The 26725-nt window shown below is 39.2% G+C and overlaps 1 protein-coding gene across 1 annotated transcript in view; it reads left to right on the top strand.

The window, feature by feature from the left end:
* farsb (phenylalanyl-tRNA synthetase subunit beta) overlaps positions 1 to 26725 on the top strand; it is a 77958-nt gene that overhangs the window by 426 nt on the left and 50807 nt on the right. The window contains exons 2-14 of the mRNA XM_069896699.1: positions 9586 to 9641; positions 11465 to 11619; positions 11764 to 11836; positions 13886 to 14001; positions 14873 to 15023; positions 16747 to 16855; positions 18013 to 18083; positions 18181 to 18242; positions 18785 to 18836; positions 20103 to 20164; positions 20251 to 20458; positions 22800 to 22880; positions 25594 to 25686. Coding sequence (XP_069752800.1) covers positions 9586 to 9641; positions 11465 to 11619; positions 11764 to 11836; positions 13886 to 14001; positions 14873 to 15023; positions 16747 to 16855; positions 18013 to 18083; positions 18181 to 18242; positions 18785 to 18836; positions 20103 to 20164; positions 20251 to 20458; positions 22800 to 22880; positions 25594 to 25686 — 1289 coding nt within the window. The remainder of the gene's footprint in view (positions 1 to 9585; positions 9642 to 11464; positions 11620 to 11763; positions 11837 to 13885; positions 14002 to 14872; positions 15024 to 16746; positions 16856 to 18012; positions 18084 to 18180; positions 18243 to 18784; positions 18837 to 20102; positions 20165 to 20250; positions 20459 to 22799; positions 22881 to 25593; positions 25687 to 26725) is intronic.

The following is a 26725-nucleotide window of genomic DNA, read 5'->3' as shown; positions in this document are numbered from 1 at the left end:
CTTATGCGGAAGTAAAGGAAGACTGGAGACCCGAGCTGAGTCCGAATGCAGGGTCTCGACCCGAAGTGTCCACTGCCCTTTTGTTTACCAAAATGCTGCCTTGATCTGCTAAATTTCTCCAATAGTTTGTTGTTCCTCCAGATCACAGCAACTGCAATCTCTTTATCTGCATCCTTCTGTCTGATTCCACTCTCTCAGCTGTGAATGCATTCCGGATATAAACCAATTTCTGTGGATTTTAAAAAAAACTTCGCCAATAACTTTGAAACTCCCTTCTAACCTCTTAATTTTGTTTTTGATATCCCTACCATAGGAGATTTTTAAAAAAAAATGACTGTCCACTCTGTGCATACCCTTATAATTTATATATCAGGTCACCCCTCAATAGTTAATTCTGAGAAAACAAGCCCAACCTATTCAGTCACTCCCAATTATGTATGCCATGTTATCCTGGCAATGTCCTGTTGAACATCCGGACCCAGGGAAGCTCGTCAGCCCAGTTAGGTCCAGTCTAATCTGCCTTGCCATTAAAGCCACCTTGAGGTGTCTGTGGAACCTTTCCACCAACCTGTTGGCCTGTGGGAGATACGCCGTGGTGTGGTGGAGTTGTGTATCTAGGGTGTGGACTAAGGCAGTCCACAGACAAGAAATGAATTGGGCTACCCAAGTGTTGAGTAGGGCCCATGTGCATGTCTCTGTGGAAGCCCCAGATAGTGGCACCACCTTGGACCATCTGGTCACCTGGTTGACCAGTGTGAGGAGGTAATGTGCTCCTCTGGACACAGGTAGGGGCCCCACAAAATTAATGTGCATGTGGATGAACCAACGACGTGTGGGCTCAAATGTCTGTGGGGGGGGGGCTTGATGTGGGTCTATATTTTGGACGACTGGCAATGAGTACAAGTCCTGGCCCATTGTGCAACCTCTTTGCCAAGGCTGTGCCAGACATACTTGCTCGCCACCTGATGGCAGGGTGAGCCAAGTTATGGTCTGAGTTGAACACTCGCCTCCTCCATGCAGCTGGAACAACAGGATGAGGTTTTCCCATCGAGGTGTCGCAGAGCAGCGTGCAATTGTTGGGGGCGATCTGGACATCCTCCAGGTGTAAGCTGGTGAACGCTGTCTGGTACACCGGAATGTCAGGGCCGTATAGTCGACGCCAGGGTTAGGGGCATGCACCGCTGAGATAGCCGGCCGGTATAAGGCATTGGCCATTACGTTGGATTTACTGGCTATATGCTTAATGTCCATAGTAAATGCAGAGATGTAGGACAGGTACCACTGTTGCCTGCCTGACCACGGATATCTTAGGGAAGGTGAATGAAAGGGATTTGTGGACTGTGTAAATTCTGAACTTCCAGGAAGTATTGTGATAGATTATTTGGGAATGTTTTTGGGAGATAAATTGGTAAAATTGGAGTAGGTCACATACATACACGCATTTTAAAACCGATATTATTTGATATACTGAAGAATTCATATTCAGTGACTTTACAGAATCTACGGAGAATGCTATGCACATTTCATAAGTAGGTGCAAATTGAAATTATGTCTTGAAATGAATGGACTGGAGTCAGGTTGTCTGTGTTGGACATTTCTGACCTCTCTGCAAAGTGCTCACTTAAAGGCCAAAGAGAGGTTTGTTTACCTAAACAACAGATGGGAGCAGAAGACTAATTCCTATTGTTTGCTGGAGAAGGAGGAGAGGGTTTTGCAAGTGAGAGAGAGAAGGACATGTGGCTGGCAGTTGGAATCTGAGATGGAGAGAGAGAGAGACATAGCTGAAACAGTCAGCCAGGCGAAGCTTATTGGAACTGAAACAGAAGCTCCAGAGTGGCGGATGGCTGGAAGTGCTATCTGTCTGATGTTTCTCTTGGAATAAGTGGAACATAAAGGAATTCTGTGATAGCCTGAAAAAAAGAGGTTATCATCTGGAGAACCCTGATGGGGCAAGTTTCATCAGCAAGACACTGAGGTGACTAATGGTGATACCTCAGTTGTAGAAATCCTGGAATGACACCTCTCTTTACAAACCTATGGGAACCTTCCGGAGTGGTAAACATTTACCTTTTGAGCACCAAAGCCTGGTGAACTTTATATATGTAAAATTCTGTGCACAGTATAAGAATTGCCTGCAACCAGAGAACTTGGAAGAATGAGAAGTGAGATTGAACTGTGAACCAAAGAACCTTTCTTAAATTTACACACTCATTACATACACGTGCGCTTAGAATTAGAAGGGGGTTAAGTTGGGTGGTAAGTTAATAGTGCTAAGTTAAAGTTTGATTCTCTTTTCATGTTTAAAGATAAATAAAAACAACTTTTGTTTAAGTAACCATTTGTCTTAATGATTATCTATTGCTGCTGGGTTTTGGGGTCCTTTGGGCTCATAACAGAATAGAAAGTGCTGAATTGCCAGGTATAAGGCTAATGGTTCTCTGTCACAGGCACTGTAATTGAGCACAGGTGGCCTGAGGTGTTTACTGAAAAAAAGGCCAGATGTTGCCAATGTTCATCAACCAGTTGCTTAAGTACACCCAAACTGTCTGTGGTGAGGGTGGTCATGGCGTCTGTCCTGGGCTGCACGAGTAAGGTGGCGTGGGTAGGGTGTTCTTAGTGGTCTGGAAGGCCTCGGTGGCCTCTTGGGTCCATTGTAAGTTTTTATTGGGCCCTGCCATGAGGGGAAAGAGTGGGCTCATGATGCGTGTTACTGTGCGCACAAAAGGCTACTTCAAAGTATAGGGGCATGAAACAGGTTCTGAAAGTTCAGATACTGGAACCATTTGCCATTTGGAGCTCTTGGCCCATTTTGCTGCAGCGAGCCTCAAGGCTGGTGGGGGGGGGAGGTGCACTTTATTGTGGCCCAGTGTCCACTAAAAAGCGTCGGCCCGACAGCAAGTCCTGGATATGTAGGAGGCTTATGCAGTTGGCCGGTCGTCGCAGCCTTTAATGGTGGATGGCCTGGGTGTTTCCCTGGAATGTGTATCTGAGCCCCACCGTTGGTGACAGTACAGCTCGCCAGTGAGACATCTTGTTCGGTCTGTTGGACAGTCGGTCAGATGGCTAGTCAGTGTTCCTCGTGGTTGGGCACTGTTGATGTGGTGTCGTCACCTTGATCAAAGTGCAGGCGTTCCTCTTCACCACTCATAGCACGCCTGCTCAAACGGCCACCTTTCTGGAGTCCTCAAAATCCTCCTCCACGATGAGCAGCTGGATGTCCTCAGGTTGCCTCTCCAGGAATATTTGCTGGAACAGCGAGCAGGAGGTGTGGTCATCACAGAGAGTGAGCATGCCACTTATGTGGGCGGATGGGGCCCTGTTCCCCAAATTGTCGATATGCAGCAGACGGGCAGCGCACTCGCACTTTGAGAGTCCAAAAGTGCGGGTTAGTAGCTTTTTGAGGGCCACGTACCTTCCTTGTTCCGGGGGCTGCTGGAGGAAATCGATAATCCAGGCTACCATGTCCTGGTCGAGGGTGCTGACTACATAGTAGTAGTCCTTCAAATGGCAAACTGCACCTCGGTTTGCTGGAACCACACCCATTGGCATTGATCGTGGGTTGTGGCTCCATCATCGGGTCCAAAACACCCTTTGGGCCAGTCGGGATCACCACTGTAGCGGGATCGCTACTGCTGCAGCCAGGTTATAGCTCATGGTTGTAGCTCCTGGGCTGTAGCTTGAAACTTGCAGAGGAAAGAAGGCACGCATGCCAGAAGAGTGCATTCAACACTAGTTTATTCAGGGGCAGCTCTTCCTTTTATTAGTGAGCTCAGCCGTGTCACCACTGAGGCATGGTTTGAGTGGGCCGGCCACCGATTGGTTGGTTCAGGCATCCAGGTCCCAATTGGGCCCCTTGGGATCTGCCAGCGGTGATTGGCCAGTTTCACCATTCTACTGACGGTCTTCGGAAATGGGCATCTCAGCCCATATGAGGTCTTGCCGGTTGCCGTGTTCAACAACATATCTGGTGTTGGCCCGAGGCACAGGCTGCTACAACCTCAATTGTTGGGATTAAATTTCATCTCCCAATGCTCTGTCCAATTTTCCATTAGCTCTATGTCCTCTGATTGAAGATTCCTTTATTATCTGGTAATAAAACAGATGTAATATTAATTCAAAATCTGCTTTAGTTTGCATAAGACACACAGATTTGCCATCAGCAGGAATTGCAAGGTGCCTCTCGTGGTCAATGAATGTCCATGGATTCACCTCCAGTGCTCCCACAGCCTCTGCAGACCAGTCCAAATCCAGCTCCAGGTCCAAATCTCTGACATGATCACATTGTCTTCAGTGTCCTCGGTTCTGATACCTGGTCACTCCTTTACCCAGATCCGAGCCAGAGATGTGGGTCCTTTGACTGCAGGCACCAGTAACCCGCAGTCTGCTTGGATTCCTTGCATTGAGTCATCAAGAGCCGCTGCTTGTGTGTTTTCAGCCACAGCCCCTCACTGGTCTGCCACTATGGACGTTGTCTCGTAGGGTTGTATCCTCTGCTTCTCGTTCTTAAATGGGGGGTGGGGGGTGTTCTCTCTTGTTTTCTGATGCCCTGCACTAGTCCTTTGCTTCTGCTGAGCTTGCAACCCCTCGAGGCTACTGCCAACTTCTTGGGTTCAGACCCCATGGTGTAGGATTTTAAAATAAACCTCTGTCGACTCCTTTAACAGGTGTATAAAGCCTGTATGAATCCTTCGGTAGTTTGACTGAGCGATAGAACCCAGCGGAGGAGTGCTGTGTCTCTGCTCTCCACAGGTCCACGTCAGTGACAGTGCTGCCGTTACCAGCAGCTCTGGCAGCGCCGCTATTTTTTTGCTGCTTAAGACTTTGACAACTTTCTTGGCTACTCTCAACACCCCCAATTTTTATGTCATCTACAAACTTAGCAATTATACCTGGTATGTTCACATTCAAATTGTTTATGTAAATTTGAAACAGTAAGGGCCCTAAATACCTCAGAATTTATTGTCATGAACGTCACAAAATGTGTTGCTTTGCACCAGCATAGCAGGTGCAAAATTGCTATAAATTACATTTAAAATAAGTAAATTAATGCAAAAAAAGATTAAAAAGTGAGTCAGTGTCTGTGGTTCAAAATTCTTGAGGGCGGAGGGGAATTAGCTGTTTTTGTACTGTTGGGTGTTCGTCTTCAGGCTCCTGCACCTCCTTCCTGATCATAGCAGTGTGAAGAGGGCATGGCCAGCCAGGGTGGTGAGGATGCTTAATGATAGAGGCTACTTTCTTGAAGACAAGGATTCAGTTGCAGAGGGAGGTACAGAGGCCCAGGATTTGAAGTTTGCTAACCAGTTCTGAGGATATGATACTGTTAAAGCTGAGCTGTAGTCGATGAAGAGCAGTTGTATGTATGTGTTGCTGTTTTCAAGGTGATTGCAGACTTCTAATAAGAAAAAGCATATTTTCTCCATCACCCTCTGCTTTCTATCACTGTAAATTTATTTAGACATTCATCATGGAAACAGGCACTTTTGGCCCATAAGTCTTTGTCACCCAATTACACCCAATTAACCTGCAACTCTTGGTACATTTTGAACTGTGAGAGGAAACCTGAGCCCCTGGGAAAACCCACACAGACATGGGGAGAACATATAAATTCCTCATGGAAAGCGCAGGATTTGGAGGAGTCACGTGATGGAGTAGTGGCCGGATGGTGAACTCCAGAAAAGTCGGGAAAAACAAAGGAAAACACAAAGGCACAGAAATAAAAGTTACAGAAAAGTGAGTATAAAGGTGGAAAGAAGATGGCGACAAAAAAAGAAAAATCGAAAGCAACGGTAAGAAGAGAGGAAGAGAAGACAAAGGAGGAAAAAGGTGAAGGCCTTACCTGTCCGAAGAGGCCCGCTGCGGAGAGAGAAACCCGCTCCCTCAGGTCGGTAAATAATGGACTACAAAAATGGCTCGCAGAGCCGAGTAAAAGTGCGCAACCGCGCATGCGCGATACTTCGCGCATGCGCGATGCGAATGAAAAAAAACACACCGACGGGAGGGGGGACCAGCTGGGGAGTCGATCTCCACAGCCGGCAACGACAGCTGCAGAACACCTGCAGCAAGAAGAGACCACAGAAGACAATAGAAACAAGAAAGAAGAGGAGGAAAGGGCACCAAAGAAACAACAGATGGTCAACCCAGAGGAAGAGGAAGAGTACAGAGAAATAGAAGAAGAAAAGAAAGGCAAGGTAAAGGATATACTTTCTCTTATTAAAGGATACATGGAGTCATTTAAAGAATGGCAAACACAGGAATTTAAGGATTTAAGAAAAAGAATAAACAACACAGAAGAGAAAATAAATAAAATGGAGATGACCTTAACAGAAATGGGAAAGAAAATGGACAAGATGGAAGAGCGGGCAGTAGCAGCAGAAATGGAGGTAGAAGACTTAAAAAAGAAATTGGAGAAATCTAATAAAAAAACTAAAGAGACACAAGAACTACTAGCTCAAAAAATAGATACAATGGAAAACCATAACAGAAGAAATAACATAAAGATAGTGGGCCTTAAGGAAGATGAAGAAGGCAAGAATATGAGAGAGTTTATAAAAGAGTGGATCCCTAAGACCCTAGGATGTCCAGAACTACAGCATGAAATGGAAATAGAAAGGGCACATAGAGTATTGGCCTCTAAACCACAACCACAACAAAAACCAAGATCTATTGTAGTAAAATTCCTAAGATATACTACAAGAGAAAAGGTACTGGAGAAGACAATGGAAAAAGTAAGAGAGGGCAACAAACCACTGGAGAATAAAGGGCAAAAAATCTTCATTTATCCAGATATAAGTTTTGAACTCCTAAAGAAGAGAAAAGAGTTCAATACAGCAAAGGCGATTTTATGGAAGAAAGGGTATAAATTTATACTAAAGCATCCAGCGGTATTGAAAATATTTATTCCAGGACAACAAAACAGACTATTCTCGGATCCAGAAGAAGCACGAAAATTTGCAGAACAATTACAAAAATAGACTGAGGGAGGAAGACGGGTAATGAGAGTTAAAATGATCACGTTTGATATGTATGTGGGTAAAGACAAAAATAGACTGAGGGATGAAGACGGGTAATGAGAGTAAAAATGATTACGATTGATATGTATGCGGGTAAAGAGGTATAAGAGTGAATAGAGACAATGAGCATACATAAATGTATCTGTACTTAGAGGAAAATATAGATAGTATAGACAAGAATTAATAAGGGAAGGTAATGGAATAGAGAGAATAAGGAGGGAATTAAAAGAGTGACCTTTGTGACATATGAAAAGTGAAATCTTTTCTGGGGGAGGTGGGGTGGGGGGAAATAGCAGTTACTGCAAAATCAGTTGATGCTTGCGAGTGGATTCGCAAATCCAAATGGAGAGGGGAGATGTGGTTGTCCGACAAGGGATAAAGGACAACTCAGGAGGTGAAGGGGAGATTGGGGATAAAGAAGATAGAAATAGCAGAATAAGGAAAATGTTGGATGTTGTAGGAATGTTGTCTTATAATGAGTTGAAAATAAGAAAACAGAAATGGAAAAGGAGGAAAGGTAATGATGGAAAAACGGAAAGAGAAGATAAACAAAATATAAAAGGGCTACGCTGAACTATATGTCTTTAAATATTAATGGAATACATAACAAAATTAAAAGGAAGAAACTACTAAATTTAAATGAATAAATGTATTCCATTAGAAAAAATAACAGATAGGTTAAGAAATAATATTGAAATATTCGAGCAAGTATAGGAGCCTTACATTAAATACAATAGCGAAAACCTACCGGGGACAAACATTACCTAAGTTGATGGAAGGAGAAGGAAAGAAAAGAATGGACTCAGTAGAATTTCTGGTGTAATTTTGTTGAATGACAACATTGTCTGACTGGCTTAATGCAACCTAGATTGTATACCTAAAATGGATGAGAGGGGGGGGTGGGGGGGTGGTTTGGGAGGAAAGGGGGGGGGAAGAAAAAGTCACTGTATATGTGTGAAAAAGAAATAGTGTATATCATGGCTAATGTGATTTATGGTGTGAAAAATAAAAAAAATTTTAAAAAAAAAGAAAGCGCAGGATTTGAACCCTGGTCCCAATTGCTGGCTCTGTAACAGCGTTGCACTGACTGCTACTCCAACTGTGCCTGGATCCATTTACCCATCTTTTGTTTGGATCCCATGTGACTTAACCTCCTGAACCAGCCTACCTTACAGGGCTTTGTCAGGAAGTTCATGTAGACAGTCTATACCACTTTGCTTTCATTAATAGTTACCACTTAAAAAAAACTCAATTAAATTAGAGAAGCAGGATCTATACTTCCACAATGCTGTGCTGACTATCTCTGATCAGCTGTTTTTCCAAATGTATATACTCTTTCCTCACAGTTTTGGTTTCGGAGTAAAACCAGAGGAAAAATCCGGAGTCCGAAGGCTGTTAATTGCTGTACCCTACAAAGGCCACTCCTGTGATGCTGCTGGTACCAAACTGTATCGACTTTCGTCGTTCTTTTTGATCTGTTGTTAGCATGGGGGTGGGTTCCCACTGCATAGGCAACAAACGGATCTCCATATCAACTCTGTCCTGGCTTGCACCCTGGAGAAGCCACTCCAGCTACCAGAGGCGCAATACCTATGGTCGACCACGATCGACAGAGGCCGATGTAAGGCTCACAGGCTAATCCTTACTGCACTTCTTAAATAAAGGAGCAATTTAGCCAACTTCCAGTCTTTTGATACCTCTGGATATCAAAGATGCAAAAATCTCTTTCAGGACTCCAGCTTTGCTCCTCCCTTGCGTCCCAGAGCAACCTGAAATTGATTTCATTCAGCAATAGGAATTAATCAATCCTTTCATGTATAAAATGTACAGTAATACAATAGTAGATTTGTTTTGTCTTTATTCTCAGTTAGCAGCTGAAGGATTAGGTGAGATGTATGACTGTACCCTTGGCAGAACAGCAAATGACTTCAGGAGGGGAGAAAGATGGAAACAAAGTATTTTAACAATGTGAATGTATTTTTTCTAGATAAGCAAGTACAGGTTAAATCTCTTGCTGAGGCATATAAAAAAAACTTGCAGTTTATATTATATTACATAAATGGCAAGATGGTTGACATGACTTGAATTCTGTTTATAAGTTAAATAGTTCATTAGTTACCTTTAACTTGAGATGCTATGAATTGTTTTTATCATAATTTGATGTAAATTGATCACAGAATTGGTGGAAATGTCAACAAAAGAGTAATACTCCTTCATCTTATGCAGGTGAGATTTTTGAAGAATGCAGAATTCTCTGCCCTTTAAATTTAATTCATTAATTCCAGTTTCTCCAAGCATAAAAAAATATGCTGCTTCTGACATTCAATCAGCATCAAAAACCAGCACTCATGTTTTTATGGACATGAACAGTTGAAACTTTACTTTCAAATCAAAATGGGCACTTTCTTGTTTGCATAATAGTTTTTGGTGCAATATGAGGTCAAATAGGATGTTTAAAGTAGACTATACATTTTGCAAATACTTCACTTAATTCTACAATATTTGAGGATTATTTCAGACATATAATTTGGTGGTAGTTTTCTGCAATGTCTAATTGAATTACTTTGTTTTACAGCTGATGAAGAATTTGATGAACTATGTTTTGAATTTGGTCTGGAATTGGATGAAGTGGTACAGTATTAAACTGCAGCTTCTAAATTTAATATATTCGCACACACACACTCATTGGTATGTAGAGAAAGTAAAATCTAGCTGTTGAAATTTGTTTAGTCAGGAAACTGAGGTATACGTAAAAAAAAACATGCTGCCAAGTGTCTTTCCTCAAGATGATTGTATAGGGTTTGGTGGTTGCATCTACCCTTGGAATTTAATGTCATGAACAAGTCATGAAATTCGGGGTTTTGTGGCAGTGTCATAGTGTAAACATCCATATTATAATCATCTTACAACATTAGGCAGTGTCTGTGGTTCAGTGATTATTCAGGAATCTGATGGCAGCGGGGAAGAAGCTGTCCTTGTGCTGTTGAGTGCTCGTCTTTAGCCTCCTGTACCTTTTTCCCAAATGGAGGCAGAGTGAAGAGGGTATGGCTTGGGTGGTGGGGGTCTTTGAGGTTAGAGGCTGGTTTTTTAAGACACCGCCTCATGTACTTGTCCTCGATGAAGTGAAGTCTGGTGCCTGTGATGTCGCAGGCCGAGTTAACAACCCTCTGGAGTTTATTCTTGTCCTGAGAATTGGCACCTCCAGACCAGGCAGTGACGCAACCAGTCGGAATGCTCTCCATGGCACACCTATAGAAGTTTATGAGAGTCTTTGGTGACATACTGAATCTCCTCAGACACCCCACAAAATTTTGCTGCTGGCGAGCCTTGTTTGCGATTGCATCAATGTGGATGCTCCAGGTCAGATCCTTGGAATTTGAAATTCTTGACTCGATGAAGACTGTCGTGTTCTCCTGACTTCCTCCTGAAGTCCACAATCATTATCTTGGTTTTGCTGACGTTGAGCACAAAATTGTTGTGGTTATACCATTCAACGAGCTGATCTATCTCCCTCCTGTCCACTTCCTCATTTTATGTTTGTGATTTTACTGACAACTGTGGTGTCATCAGCAAACATAGATGGTATTTGAATTGTGCCTGGCCATTCACTCATGGTGTATAACAAGTAGAGCAGTGGGCTAAGCACATGCTTGGAGTGCACCTGTGTTGATGATCAGTGAGGAGGAGACGTTGTTTCCAATTCGTACTGACTCTGGTCTTCCGATGAGAAAGTCAAGGATCCAATTGCAGGGGTGGGGTGGGTGCAGAGGCCTAGAGTTTGTAGCTTCTTGGCCAGCACTGAGGGAATAATGGTATTGAAGGCTGAGGTGTAGTCGATGAAGAGCAGTCATATGTATGAATTGCTGTTTTCAAGGTGATCCAGAGCTGAGTGGAGAGCCAGGGATATTGCATCTGCTGTGGAGCGATTATGATGATAGGTGAATTGCAGTGATAATTCTTTGCATTTGAATCATTTCCACAATGTATGATGCAGAGGCCGAACTTAACCTTATGTACAAATGTACATTTTTTAACCACAGATCATGGGTGGCAGGAGGTAAGTGGGCACCAATGATGTGGCTTGCCTCTCCCCCAATCATCTTGTGCATGTTAAGTACAAATGTTGGCAAATATGTGATCAAAAATGGGCAAATTTAAATTGATGAAATTTCTCCACCTGGAGAGAGGAAGGAAGTGAATTGGGGCTTATTTCACTGTATTTAATAGCAGCTCAGAACTGCTGAAGCCTAGATTGGCAGTTATGATTCACATGGATGAAATTGACAATATGGGATGAAAGGTTAGTCAGCTTGTATTATATTGCATTTGCATTCTGTTGTTTTTTTAACTTCCTTCATCTAATGGGAGGGCTACATTATGGGATATTTTTTATAATCCAAATTAATATTCCACAACTGTTAAAATATTGATGTAACTGAATATCCCTATTGCAGACATCTGAAAGGGAAATTCTAAGTAGAGAACAAGGTGATGGAAAAGCAGATGGTGCATCAGAGGTAGTACTATATAAAATTGATGTACCTGCAAATCGCTATGACCTCTTGTGCTTGGAAGGATTGACCCGGGGATTGCAGGTCTTCAAGAACAGGTAATATTTCTAATTTTTCTTACTCTGCTATGAATTAATTGCCTTAATTCTATTTGATTTGTTATGAAGCCATTAATGTTGTAAACTATCCAGTGCTACAGCATTACAGAGTAGTTATAGTCTAATTTTCATGTTTCAAAACAGAATTGTATCTCCGAGGTACACAAGAGTAGGACCACTAAAGGGAGACATGCAGAAATTGGTAATCACTAAAGAGGTAAGAAAAAAGTTAAGCTGAAGTGCAAGATGCATAATCATGAACAGCCTCATGTGTTACTTTATTGATTGTCACAACTCCTTCCAACAATCCAGTAAAATATCTGTTTATATATTTAAAATTACATTTGCTTAGGGTAATGTGTCAATCACGCATTGTGTGTCTGTTCATGGAGTTTGTGTCCAGTAAAATGGATGTCTGGGTAAAGTTTCTGAGACTTCACCCAGCACTATTTTTGCACAATAGTTTGACATTTGTGGTTCTGTGAGCTGCAAAATTTCAAAGATTCACATGACATAACCTGCTACAAACAAAATCTGGTTCAGTAGCAGATGGCAAAGTTTCAGTTCCAGAGGAACTTAATGCCTTCTACGCCTGATTTGACCACAGTAACAGTAAAGAATCACCCCTCTTCACTCCCACATCCCCTGATGATCCATCCTGTCTGATTCTGAGGATGACATGTTTGCTGCCTTCAGGAGAGTGAAGGAAATAGTGGAAAGCATCCAGTACGGATGGAGTACCTGGCCGAGTATTAAAAATCTGTGCTGATCAACTTGCCAACTTATTCACGGATATCTTCAATATCTCTTTCCGGCAGAGTGTGGTGCCCACTTGTTTGAAACAGACGTCAATCACACTGATGCCCAAAAAGAGTGTAGTAACCTGCCTTAATGATTATTGACCAGTAGCACTTACATCAACAGTGTTGAAGTATATCAACTCCTGTCTGAGTGGTGACGTAGATCCGTTCCAGTTCGCCTAATGTAGCAACAGGAGATGCCATCTCACTTGCTCTTCACAAATTCCTAGAACATCTGGACAGTGAAGGTGCATTCATCAGGATGCTCGTTATCAACTACAGTTCAGCATTTAACAATATCATCCCCTCAAAACTGATCAGGAAATTCCAAGACCTGGGACTCAACACCCTATTGTGTAATTAGATCTTGGATTTCCTCACCTCCAGACCACAATCAGTGAAGATTGTTAAGAACATCTTCTCCTTGATCTCCATCAATACCAGAGCACCACAGGGCTGTGTTCTTAGCCCACTGCTCTTTAATACAGTTTTTGCATGACCGATAAGCAGAAATTCTGCCTGGGCTGCAGGAAAATAATCTCAGGATTGTATGTGATGTTATGTAGGTACTCTGAGAATAAATCTGAACTTTGAAATTGAAAACAAAATCTTGCCATCTCAAACCCAATGGGATGACTCCTCATTTTGATACTATATCTTGTTTTTCTTAGCGCTTCAACCAGGTAAGGAGCATCAGCCTTATTAACATCTTCCAGAATCTTCTGTTTTAATAGGATCAGCTCTCATTCTCTTAACCTTTAGAAACCAAGGCCTCGTACAGGTTGATCTCTTCTTATAGGGCAACCCTATCCAGATAACTTTTCCATATTGCCTAAAAACTAGGTGTTTGTTCTCCAATGCTGTTTTAGTTCTGAAGATCAAAAATGCATGATGTTTCAGATATGTTTTTCATAAAGCTCTATAATTGCACTAAGACTTTATCTGATGTCCTTGGAATAACAATCAGCATGCCATTTCATAGTGGCTTGCTTTACTGTGGTATTACATTTGTTTGTGTATAAAGGCAATTCATCCCTTGAGATTGCTAGAAGATTTTTTTTCATCAACTGACTTTGATTTCTTCCTGGGTACAGTTCCTAGGCTTTGATTATTTGCACTAATTACTATCTGACACTGGACAGTATCAGAAATGGAAATCCTGATCAGCCAAGAGCATTAAAGAATTTTTTCAAAAACAGTAAACAAGGAAGTAGAAATTGTTACTTTAAGATGAACTTTTAAGCATTGAGTCTATCAAATGGGTGATTTCCTTTGATAAAAATGGAGAATGACAATGCTGGATTCTTGCATTAAATTACCAACACAAATTATGAAGTTGCTTATCATTTTAATCTCTAATATAACTGCAATGTCTGAACCATTTTGATATACTACACTAATGTTCCATATTCTGATTATTACGATGTATAACATCCAGTTTTGTGAAGTTTTTCTTCCTTTTGTAGACAGCGCAGGTTCGTCCACATGCTGTAGCAGCTGTTCTTCGCAATATAATGTTTACCAAGGATCGTTACGATAGTTTCATTGAGTTGCAAGAAAAACTGCATCAGAACATCTGCAGGTGAGATTTTAGTCTTTGTCTCAGAATCAGAATTTATTGTCATAACATGTCACAAGATTTGTTGTCTTGCAGCAGCATCTCAATGCAAATATTGGTATAAACTACATTTCAAAAATAAATAAACTGCAAGAAATTAGGAGAAAGTGAAGTGGTGTTTATGGTTCATTATCCATTCAAAAATCTGATGGCAGAAGGGAAGAAGCTATCCTTGTGCTGCTGGGTGCTTGTCTTTCTGTCAGTCTAGAGGTAAAGTAAAAACTAAATGTTATTGTTTAGTTTTGAGATAGACTTGATGTATTTCAGACATCAAAATTCCTGGAAATACAAAAAATGCTAGATATGCTCAACAGTATGGAGAAACACTTAATATTTCAAGTTGATGACCTTTCATCAGAATTCCTTATGTTTTGTTCTCCACAGATATGTTAAAAAATTTTAGCAAATTGTCCCGTCTTCTCCACGTGTCCCCTTTATTTTCTTGTCGCTCTCTCCTTTGGTCTGGCACCTGCCAGTCATCTGCCTCTATCCAGTAACCTTTGCTGCTCCATGGCTCACCAATCTCTTACTAGCCCTTGTTCAATTCTACCAACATAGTCCTCATTTTACTATATCCCCTCTGAACTGTCTGGATGAAGGGTTCTGACCCAAACTATCAACAATTTTATTTCTTCTATAGTTACTGCTTGACTCGCTAAGTTTTTTCAGAAGGTTATTTTCTAATTTCAATTTTCTTTTAAATATCATGTGCACGATTGACTATCTACTGCACTTTCCTGCGTTTATATTGTGTTTTGCAGTATTCTGATTCTAAAACTGAATGGTTAGGTCAGAAATAAATTTGAGAATAATTTGCAAATACATATTTCTCCAGGAAGCGAGCTCTTGTTGCCATTGGAACCCATGATCTGGATACAATATCAGGACCCTTCAGTTATACAGCACAACCACCCTCTGAAATTAAGTTCAAACCTTTAAACCAGTCAAAGGAATACACTGCACCTGAACTTATGGATCTTTATAGGGTAAGAAAGACATGCAACACTACAATCACAGCATTTGCAGTATTGCATTACAATCACAGCATCTACAATATTGCACTGCAATTATTATGTTTTATTTACATGTTATGAATTCTGTGAGAAAATGGTCAAATTTTAGCATCCATAATCTCCACTTCATCTTCTTTTGCTGAGGTTCTGGCAATTTTTTCTCTGGTAAAGACTAATATAAAGGATGATATCCTCTGGATCTTGACCCATGCTCATATATTTGATATATAAAGATAGTGCCTCATCTACCTCCATTAATGTTTCTTTTTGCATAGACTATGGAATAGTACAGTGCAGAAACAGCCTAAGAAGTCTACATGGAACATGATAAATCATATTAATCTAAATCTCCACTTCTTGCAAATGACATATATCTCTCTATCCCTACTTTTCATGTTATATGTTAGAATGACATATTGTGTTAGAATGCATTTCTACTGGTGCTAGTGGGTCACACCTGGAAACTTGGTTTGGAGTTCATGGAGCCACAAGAAAGAGCAGATGCTGTAATCTTGAACAAACCAGAAGAATAAAGACTCAGTGGAGGGTGCCAACCTGAAAAGTTCATTGTCCATGTCTCATAATGGATGTAGTTTGTGTCCTGCTGAGTCCTTCCAGCTTCTCTGTTTGCCTTGAGTTAGTATTTGTTTTGAATCAAGTCATTTAGTGTGCTGATAAATATACTGAAATGGAGAGTGCGAAGACAGAACTTTGTTTGCACAGGGGCAGTTGCTGTCATCACCTTTTCTAATACTATCAGATGCATTGATGAGGACAAGGTTAAATAGATGGTTTCCTCCTGTTGGTATGTGAGACTTCTATAGGCCAGAAGTAGTGATAGGGACCATAGTGAGTTATGACAACAGACAATGAAGTTCTCTAGCCAAGGACATTCTGTGGACTTGGTACTTCTTCCAAGTACTCAAAATAGAGAACTATTGATCCATAACTTATATAAGGTGGTAATCAGAATAAGGTTTTGGCCTATCTTTGATCTGATGACATGAACCTTTGAGGACATCCAAGATGAAGCAGTATGCTGTCAATCACCATTGTCAAGACAAATGCATCAGGAGTGTTGCAGCTATCTAGTTTTTCTATAACTCAGAAGATGATTGCAAGAATATTGCTTGATTCCACTTTATCCACAAGAATTAGATATTAGTGAAATTACCTTGTTGAGTTAGATGGGTTATTCTTTTGTAGTGATCCATTCCGGTGCCTAAATTGAAGATGCTGGTCCATCCAGTTTTAATTCTTCAAGTGCTCTTTGCAGCAGTTTGATAAAGCTGATTGACTTTCTGGATTATTCAACCACAATACTGTGGGCCAGAAGTGGGCCAAAATATAGCAAATTTCCTTCAATGTTGGACATTTTAAATCTGATTACTATTTCAGAATTAAAATCAAATGTAATCATCTCATAGGAAATGGGATTCACAAGACATCACAGGAAATGGCTTTGAGAAATGTGCTATATTCAACAGTAGTGAAGGGTTGTATCCCTAAAAAAACTATTGTGAGAGTGGCTTTCTGTAACAAACCCCCTTTTTGCATGATTTTGTGTTTTAATCTAAGATCTTTTTATAAATTTGCTGGAGCATTGCTAAATTTAAAATAAATGATAGAAACAAGAATTGACATATATGTCCAAAGATGCTGGTTTTGAAGATAATTATTTTGATTTGGTTTTCAGACAGATAGTCACCTTCGTCATTATTTACACATTATTGAAGACAAACCAGTTTACCCTGTTATCTATGACAGCAATGGCATTGTTCTTTCTATGCCCCCTATTATAAATGGTAAGTACAGTAATATATGAGACTAGTTTTGAAGTGTGTTCTCAGTTATGCTTTTAATGATACAGCTTTTTTCACTTATGCTTGTGCCTACTGAAAATAACTCCACATTTTCTTTCCAAACTTGATCTGTTTTCAAAATTTCAATTATTCTGGTAATGCAGTAACTTTAGGATAATTTTCCACAGCCCTTTTTTTATGGAGTTATACACTATAGAAACATGCCATTCGGTTTAACATCTATGCTGACCAAGGCGCCTTCCCATTTACCTGCAGTTGGCCCATATCCCTCTATCCATGAAAAGACCTCTTCCAGACATCATTTTTAACAGTCCTCGTTGTATAGTTGTGGCTTCATCTTATGGAATCTCCCATATCTGTTTCTCCCCATTGAATCTCATATCACTTTAAACATTTTTGATGTATTACCCTTTTACCCATTCAGAACTCAAGGACTTTTACAGAGTCTCAACATGGCGTTGCTTTGCTTTTCCAATAAGTACTAAACTGTTCTTTCTCTGTTTCTATTCTGAGGCTTGTGCTAATGCCGAGCATTATTGATGTCCATGGAGCGTTAATCACTAAAATATTTGCAATATGAAAGTGCATTCAGCTATTTCTTCCTTCGTAGACTGTGAATTGCATAGTTGTACATAGTATTATCATATCATAATGTTTCACATTGTATTCATATTTTAGTATCTATGTAAAATAATTTGCTTCACGCTTTTAATTATTTTTACTTGTTTTAGCATTGTTTGTGCTGCATTTTGTTGAGTAAATGTCAACTGTTCCGAAGAGATAACCATTAAGTTTCTTTCTCCTGCTATTTTACTGTACTTTAAGCTTTTTGTGTACTTAATTATTTATTCACGCCCTTTTGAAAACCAATTAAATTCTGTTCCATCACTTTGTATTTGAATATTTGATGTTCCAGAAACAATTTACATTTAAAATAAATCCTATCTTTTCCCTGTTCTTTTGCTTGTGGCCTTAAATTTTTGCCCTCTGGCTACTCATTTACCAACCCATTGAAATGGTATTTCAATAAGGTGAACAGTAAAACAGTAAGTTTTCCTAACTTAATGCTGCATTTTTATCATGGAATGTGCAAATTATCATTCTCGTGTTTGTCCTTTTTAATGTCTTTGATTTGCTAGGAGATCACAGTAAAATTACACTCAACACACAGAATATTTTTATTGAATGCACAGCAACTGATCGAACTAAAGTAAGTAGATCAATATAAGTTAGAGTTTTGTAAAATTTTAGATTGATTTTTCAATGTCAATCTTGAATTAAATGTTTGATTTTTTTTTATACAACAGGCAAAAATAGTGCTTGATACAATTGTCACAATGTTCAGTGAATATTGCGAGAAATCATTTACGTAAGTACATGGAAAAATATTCGGTTTCTTAGCATCTTGTTATCTTTTCTTGTTTGATGAAATAATTAAATTGGAAGAAGAAAAATAAAATAATATTCACACATTAAGAAATCAGATTGAGGGTTACAAAAGTATTTGTAGATTTATGTTAAAATCGTTGCTATTTGAATTTTGGAGTGGGGTAATTGCATTTTAATAATACTGTGGCGCTTTAAGGGCAGAGCTACAAGCAAAACATCTGACTCAAGTTGTGGTCAGCAAAAAAATGCTTTAATCAGTTTTACAGGCAACTTTTATGTCAATTCCGGTTCGGCTGTAGAGATATGATGCTGCACCCGACGCATTTCCCAGTCTGCCTACTTCATCCCTGAGATGAAGGGGATCCAGCACCATCTTAGCGCAGACCCCTGGAATGCATGGTCGGCTGGAATCGCAGGGCGATTCGAGCATGAAGTCCTGCCCCTTGGCTGCCGCTACAAATACCTCTAACATGATCTACTCAGTAAATGCAACTGACTTTGGAATCTGAATCTATCTTACAGAGTTGAGGCAGCTCAAGTGATTTATCCTAATGAAGAAATGTACATTTACCCAGTGAGTATAATAGAGTATAATTTTCATTTTGTAACTGATGTTCTTTTAGTGCCTGCAACTGGAAAATGCACTTATCCGGCCTCTACCAATCCCCATAGGTGCTAGATACCAGTGGTTTAACTGTAAATCTTTCCCATTCAAGTTTGAAATATGCATTTTGAGTATCTTGGACACAATATATTTTCAGTAGTGATAGTCCAGATTCAAGGACAATTTCTGTCCTGCCATTATAAGACTGGAATGAACCTACACCAATAAAACAATATTATGTTTGCTTCATATTAGCTGATCTCTTTCTAACTCTGTACTCTACAATTTTACTTGCTGTGCTCTGTAGACATTGATTTAGCTGGACTGGTCAAAAAAAGACATTTCTCACTGCACCTTGACACACATGCCTATAAATGAATTTAATGAGAGGTAGAAATAGTTTGAAAGAATGATATTTGGAACAATAGTAAATTTAGAAACAGCAATAAATATGCTATGATTTTTTTCTTTATTTTATGACAGCACTTATAAATTTCAAAAAGCCACTTGTTTGTTTCAAATGCAATTTGTATTTTAAAATATATAATCTCCATTATAATGATTTTTAAAATACTTGAATTATTGCATATACACTATGTTGAATGAGTTATACATCATGTGCGAATATGAATTAATGTAAATGCATTTGGACTGAATCTGTGGTCGTGCATTATTTTCCTTTGTGTGAGAGATCAGTTATTGCCTTAGCCCAGTTTTTTTTTAAGCCAAGGTTGCTGATGTGCAAAATTATTTGCTAAGTCTTGGAGATGGAAAATATTTCTGGGTCTGCTGTTAGATGAGATGTCAAAATCCCAGCACTAGTCAATATATTTTTTTGTGCTGGAAATTGATAGGGTGGGTCTTAGCCAGCTTTAGAGTTATTAACATAAATGCCAGACAAAACCCATTGAGTCATTTTTCTTTCTTTTAAATTTTTTTTAAAAATTTTTTATTGATTTTTCAGTAATAATAACAATGCAATTATAGAATGTACTACAGAAAAAAGAGACAAGAGTGCAAGAGTAATCGGAGCCATAATAATAAATTTTAATTTTCAAAACCCCTGAACCAAAACAAGGTTGAAAGTTAATGTTGATGAAGCAAAGTAGCTCACTGTGAAGTGGGACAATTTTCTAAGTCCACATCTTCATGGGAGACAAGATGAAAAAATTGAAAGTACTTTATTAAAACATTAAAATAGCTTTATTAGTTTCACAGCAAATATTTCTTTTGCAGGAGATCGGGTATAGAAAAGAAATTCTGAGTACAGACTTTATTAACAAAAGAGTTGGAATTAAGTAAGTTATTCAAATTAATGATTTAATCACTTGTTTGATTTGAATGAATGGTATACCTGTATTTGTATTGTCATTTTATCTTCTAGTGAAACACCAGATTCTCTTGCAAAATTGCTGACACGGATGCACTTAACATCCAAGGTGATGGAGAATGGGACACAAATAGAAATTGAAATCCCCCCTACAAGAGCAGATATCATCCATCCATGTGATATTGTAGAAGATGCAGCAATAGCCTATGGTTACAACAACATAAAGATGACTGTTCCTAATGCTTATACTGTGGCTAATCAGGTGAGAGAATGTTACATTTCGTAGGTTAGTATTATTGTGTTATCAGCACATCTAATAATTGTTGAAATGATGTCCCTGTTCTTCTTAATAAAGAACACATAGCAACTAGTTTACACACAGCTTGGCTCCTGAAATACTGACAAATAACTGAATGTTTCATCTTCAATCTTGAGATGTATGTTAAGATACTCAAAGCTTCATCTGTCAAATATTTCCTTGGAATCTTTTATATCACGTTGTGGAGACTGGTGAGCCATGGTTTGATTTTGAATTTAACAGTGTTTCCAACCTAAGTTATGTAGACTGATTATTGAAATATGCTGTCTTTTAACTCAACAATCTTCCATTGGAATAGCAAGTCTACTTGAGAATTGGACTGAAGAAACTTGTGCAAGAAATAGTACGGTATAGATAAGAGACAAAGCAATGGAATTGGCTCATCAACCTTAAACTGTAAAACTCCGATAATCTCTGCTTGTTCAGAAATTCCGATGATTTAGCATCTGACTCATTGAGCCCTGTTATCTATTCTCATATTCCCTCCAATACATCAAACCCTGATTCCAAAGCTCCTGCTAACACATTGGGGCTCTCATTCCCGCTATCCCTCTTTTACCCCAGTGGTCTGTTTTTGTTTTGTCTTTAACACACTGTGTCAATTTCCACACCTCCCTTTCACTCAGTGAGGTACTAGATCCTATACTTCCTCTACTGGTGCTCTGTTTCCTTGGAGCTCACCAAAGCCCTGGTGCATGGGCTTCCCTTAAACTCAATGAGGCACTGGTTCTTTGAAACTTTATGGATTACTTTATGTGTTACTTTAAAAATAGTGAAATTATTAATGTTTGAGTATTAATTGGAAAAAAAAATATTTGGGACATCTGCCAGTTCAGCAAGCACCACTGAAGTCCCAAGTGTGCTAGGTAAACAGAGTCTTGCAGTATTTCCAACCATTGCACATCATCCTTCATAACTCCAAATGACCACATTTTCTTAATTTTGGGACTCTGATAAATTCTTTGTGAGAAGTGCTTCATATTTCAGATTTTCAATGTGATAGATAATTAAATTGGATAGTACATCTTTGGTAGATCTAAACTGATAAAGGTGATAATTCAATGCCTCTAGATTGTGATAAGTAAAACTGCTCTATTTTTATTGGTCAAGATGCTAATAAAGATGCTAATCCAAACATAAAATTATCTTCTTCGGTGGTTCCTTGGGCTCAGTGATTCCATTTCATTTGGGTTCTGGAGTGGATATCTAGGCTTCAAATGAATTATGTAGTTGGTACTTGATATGATAGGTGGGTTTGCTTTTTTATGATATGTGATCACAGCTATGGTGTTTGTTAAAGCTATCTGAGATTTTACAATATTTCTGAATGCTTCAATGTAACCAAAAGGGTAATTTACCAAAAACTCAAGAAAATTTTCATAATTAATAAATTAAACAGAAGAAAAGAGCTTTCCTCCTTCTTGGTACTCTTCCTGGCAGTACTCCAATTTCTGTTGAAATCTGTAAGTTACAGATCCTGCATGAAATTCATTCTGGCACTGGATCTAAAAGTTTTTTTTAATGTAGGGGTAGGTAGAGGGAGAATAATTTTTGTTGTTTACTCTTCTGCTTGAATCTAGAATCCAAACTGCCAGATTTGACCTCTAAGCCTCATTCGTAACACATTTCGCACGAGTGTAGAAGTCTGCCACTAGCTTCCAACTTCATGAACACCATGATTCAACTTGGTCACTCTATCTGGCAAGGTCCAGCTTGTTGATGGCTAAATGGTCTGTTATTGCACTGCCATATGCCCTGTTTCCACACATTGACTTTTAAGATAGAATCTTTTAATTTCCATGATGGCCAGTGGAATGGGTCAGTCAGTTCTTGTATTTCTTTGCAATGGAGAAAGGGGCATTTGACCCATCAAGATCACATGATATAGGAGCAGAAGTAGGCTCATCAAGTCAACTCTGACATTCTATCAAGTCCATTCTAGCTCTGAATAATGCCATCAATTTCATAAGCAGCAGAAAAAATATGGCTGTCGTTTAAATTAATTGATTTCAAAAGATATATTGTATGGAGGGAGCTTTGTTCTTTAAAGTTAATTTTTGTAGAATTAGTATAGCAACAATCAGAAAATTGCTGACAGCAAGTTGGCTATTGGCTGCAAGAGCTGAGGGCCACAAATTCCAAATAAATTCTAGCTTGTACTCTGTATTGCATAACATGTTTGCTTTTTTTTAGGGAAAAAAGCAGCTTAACTGTTGCATGAATTGATATCAGCATTGAAGCAGTATCCAACTGGTCATGGTGTGATTTTATTTCATTTCTTTAGTTACCTTTGAACAAATTATCTGAGTTGCTAAGGCAGGACATGGCAGCTGGGGGTTTCACAGAGGCTTTGACCTTTGCGCTGGTGAGTTCCTGATGTACAAATTATTCAACAGCATTCATAAGATTATTTTCAAAAACAATTGCTTTGCCCACTGTGATAGTACAGATCTATCACCAATGTATATAGTGTATATAGTTACAGTATCTAGACTGTGCTTACAACGATTGGCTGAGAGAATGTGATAGTACAGATCTATCACCAATGTATATAGTGTATATAGTTACAGTATCTAGACTGTGCTTACAGCGATTGGCTGAGAGAATGTGATAGTACAGATCTATCACCAATGTATATAGTGTATATAGTTACAGTATCTAGACTGTGCTTACAGCGATTGGCTGAGAGAATGTGATAGTACAGATCTATCGCCAATGTATATAGTGTATATAGTTACAGTATCTAGACTGTGCTTACAGCGATTGGCTGAGAGAATGTAATAGTACAGATCTATCACCAATGTATATAGTGTATATAGTTACAGTATCTAGACTGTGCTTTCAGCGATTGGCTGAGAGAATGTGATAGTACAGATCTATCACCAATGTATATAGTGTATATAGTTACAGTATCTAGACTGTGCCTACAGCGATTGGCTGAGAGCTAAGCCACGCCTACTGTCTGGGCCTTAAAGGGTTGTGTCCCTAGCCAGGTCGGATCATTCCGGACTGGTCAGCCACCTGTGAAGAGCTCCTGTCTTTTGCTAATAAAATTGTAGAGCTTGTCGAAAGAACCAAAGCCTTGGTTTGGATCAACAAGACTTTGGTTCTTTCGACGAGCTCTACACCCACTTTTTAATAAATGCAGTTCCTTGACAAATTAAAAGTCGAACGCCTTTTGAATTGAGTGGCTGGATTTCCTTCTGAATGTTCAAAACAAATTAATGTGATGGGATATTGGACTGGATCATTTTGTATGATCCACTGTCTGGGGTGACCACCAGCCCATTTACACATTCCAGATGTTGAATATCACATGAGCCAATACTCCATCCTCTGAGATGCTTCATGAACTGGATGCAGCTCTGAGGGGTTAGGTTCCCTCGGGTAGATTATCGGTGAGGTCCTTCCCCAGATAGACTTTGATAGCCTGCTGATGTAAGGGGTTTGAAACCATTTCTAAATGTCTGACCATCAGAAACATTTAGAAACTTTTCAAATTAATATAAGTAATTTTAAAAAAAAATTTAACTTTAGAAATACAGTATAAGTAAGTACAATTCCAGAACATGCTAACGTAATTAAAATAAGTGGAATAGTTCAGCCATTTCACTACACTGTTCCTCTGGTGAACCAGTGGAAAGAATACTGTCACCATTAGTACATCTGCCCTGTTGTAAAAGTAAGAAGGATCTGAAATGTGTCCAGCACTATGTGAGGCAAAGAGACCCATTAATTGTTAATTCTCCAGTCTCAGATAACCTCCTCCCCCTCTGACCCCTACTCTCTCTCCTTCTGATCTACCCAGATCTTTTTGCACACACCCTTCTTTCCAATTGTCAGCTCCCCCCAGCCCCTGTAACCCGGTTCCTTTCCTCTCCCACTTTATCTGCCCATCACCCACACACTCCTCCCACTGGGTCACTAATTCCCTCTTGCCACAGATCCCATCTGCCCACCATCCCTCCCTTATTTAGTTCTACTCATCATTTTCATTCATTATCAGGTTCCATAATTTGTATTCCTTTGTTGCTCCCATTTAATACCTCCCAGCCTCTATAGCTATCTGCACTCTTACCTCCCCTACTTGACTGTATCTGCCAATCCACCCCCTCCTCACCTGGATTCACATTGCTTGCCAGCTCTTGCCTAAACCCCTGTCAGCCACTTCTATATACTGGATATTATCCTTTTTACTTTCTCAGTCCAGAAGAAAGGTCTCAATGTAAAACATCAGTTGTCCATTTCCCTCTGCAAATGCTACCTCACTCACTGTTCATCCAGCAGCTTTGTTTTTTGTTCTAGATTCTAGCATCTGCAGTCTCTTGTGTGTTCATGAATTATCTCAAGATGCCTCCATTGGTTGCTTAGACTTCTAGTGGTTAATGGCATAATTTTTTAAATTTTGGATTATGGCAAAGATTTCATGATTTACAAACATTTGATACATGAATATATGTCATGAGTACCAAAGAATTTGGCACAAAAAAATAAAAATGAAAAGTTAAGAGTCTTGTTCTTGCTATCAGCAAATTGTCATTAAAGACTATTAAAATACAGTAAATCCCCATTATCTGGATTTCATAGAACTGGCAAAAACATTGTGGGAAATAACCATGTTTAAAAAAAATATGAAAGTTTAAATTTGGCACACACTCGCGGTCAGTTTACCAATCCGCTCATCACTCAATCTCAAGCAACTGGCAAATTCACTTATCCGGCATCTACCCATCCCTATCAATGCCTGATACCAGGGGCTTTACTGTGCAATATTTCATATTTGTATCTTTTAATCTCTTTTCCTTTCCCTCCTAATTTTTCTTTGTGTACTGATTTGACATTAAATTTGTCCACCCAAATTCTCCAGCCTTGGTGCTGTTTTTAATCATGTTAGTTTGGGAGATGTATCATTGGTCTGATCTCTTGGCTGGTCTGCTGCTGTTAGCTTGTCTATCCAGTAACTGTTTTGCAAAGGCACTTGAGTAGAAGGGTGCCAGAGAAAGCCCATTTTCTTCAAAATGTCCAACAAGTTCTACCTCTCTGTGAACATTTTGCATTATATCTTTTCATAATTTCAGTGTTCTCGGGATGATATTGCTGATAAGCTGGGCAAGAACCTAGCAAAAACGAGAGCGGTACATATAGCAAATCCCAAAACAGCTGAATTTCAGGTAAGAACCAAGAATACATTTTAATTGAGGTAATGATAGATGTACGTGGCCTGTTGACCCTATTTGAGGAAGATTTATTTTGACTGTAAATAAGCTTAGTTGAATTATAAAATATAGATTTAAAATCTGACCAGCAACTTCCCCATCTGAATTTCTTACAAATTTGATATGATTATCATGGATTATTAACAATGTTTCCAGTGCAGTGGAATGACACGTGTGGAATATAATTTATTATTCAGTCAATGCATTGAACTTGCTCATTTATGAATTCAATAGATTGTACCCTAAACTGATATAAATCTGATTTCATGGATCTTTGATGTGTATCATGAGTTTCAGATTTGCATTGTATTGGCAGTGAAATCATGAATTAATCATGAAGAAAATTACTTATGATGCAACAAAGAAATATATTCATTTTCTCCTTTCTCCTCCCTTGTTTTCCCACTGCCCTCTCTTATTTTTTTCTGGTCCTTCTAAATCAGGGGTCTCAAACTCAATTTACCCAGGGCCGCTGGAGGTAGAGTCTGGGCCGCATCAGGTTTTCCACAAGAAAAGCTTACAAAAACATTCCAATGTTATCAAATGTCTTAATTTTTATTTTTTAACACAAAATAAGATGAAAAAATAAATAAATTAACAATTCATAAGAAGAAAAATAAAATCAATCAGTAATAAATAAATAAAATGAAAATAATAATAATACTACAGCAGATATAGAAGACTGAAGAAACCACATATAGTTGCTGACTGGAGAAATGTAATTATTATTATTCAAATTCAAATGTCTGTATTAACAGTTCTTTAACCTTTAACTTTCTGAACATGAATGGAACATTGAACATAAACTGTTATGAACATGTCTTCTTCTGCCTACTTCTTACTGCTAGAGATCTGGCAGCGCTTCCTCTCGCATAGCCGAGCCACATTTGGCTTAAGGGAGGAGGCAGTTGAGACCCTCAGTAGGGCTTGAAGATGCTCGTCAGTAAGTCTGGACCTGTACTTGGACTTATTGAAGTTCACGCGCCGAAGCGAG

This window comes from Narcine bancroftii, chromosome 9 (genome assembly GCF_036971445.1).
Source record: "Narcine bancroftii isolate sNarBan1 chromosome 9, sNarBan1.hap1, whole genome shotgun sequence".
Taxonomy (NCBI): domain Eukaryota; kingdom Metazoa; phylum Chordata; class Chondrichthyes; order Torpediniformes; family Narcinidae; genus Narcine; species Narcine bancroftii.
The sequence above is the reverse complement of the archived record's forward strand: the minus strand, read 5'-3'. Positions and strand labels throughout refer to the sequence as shown.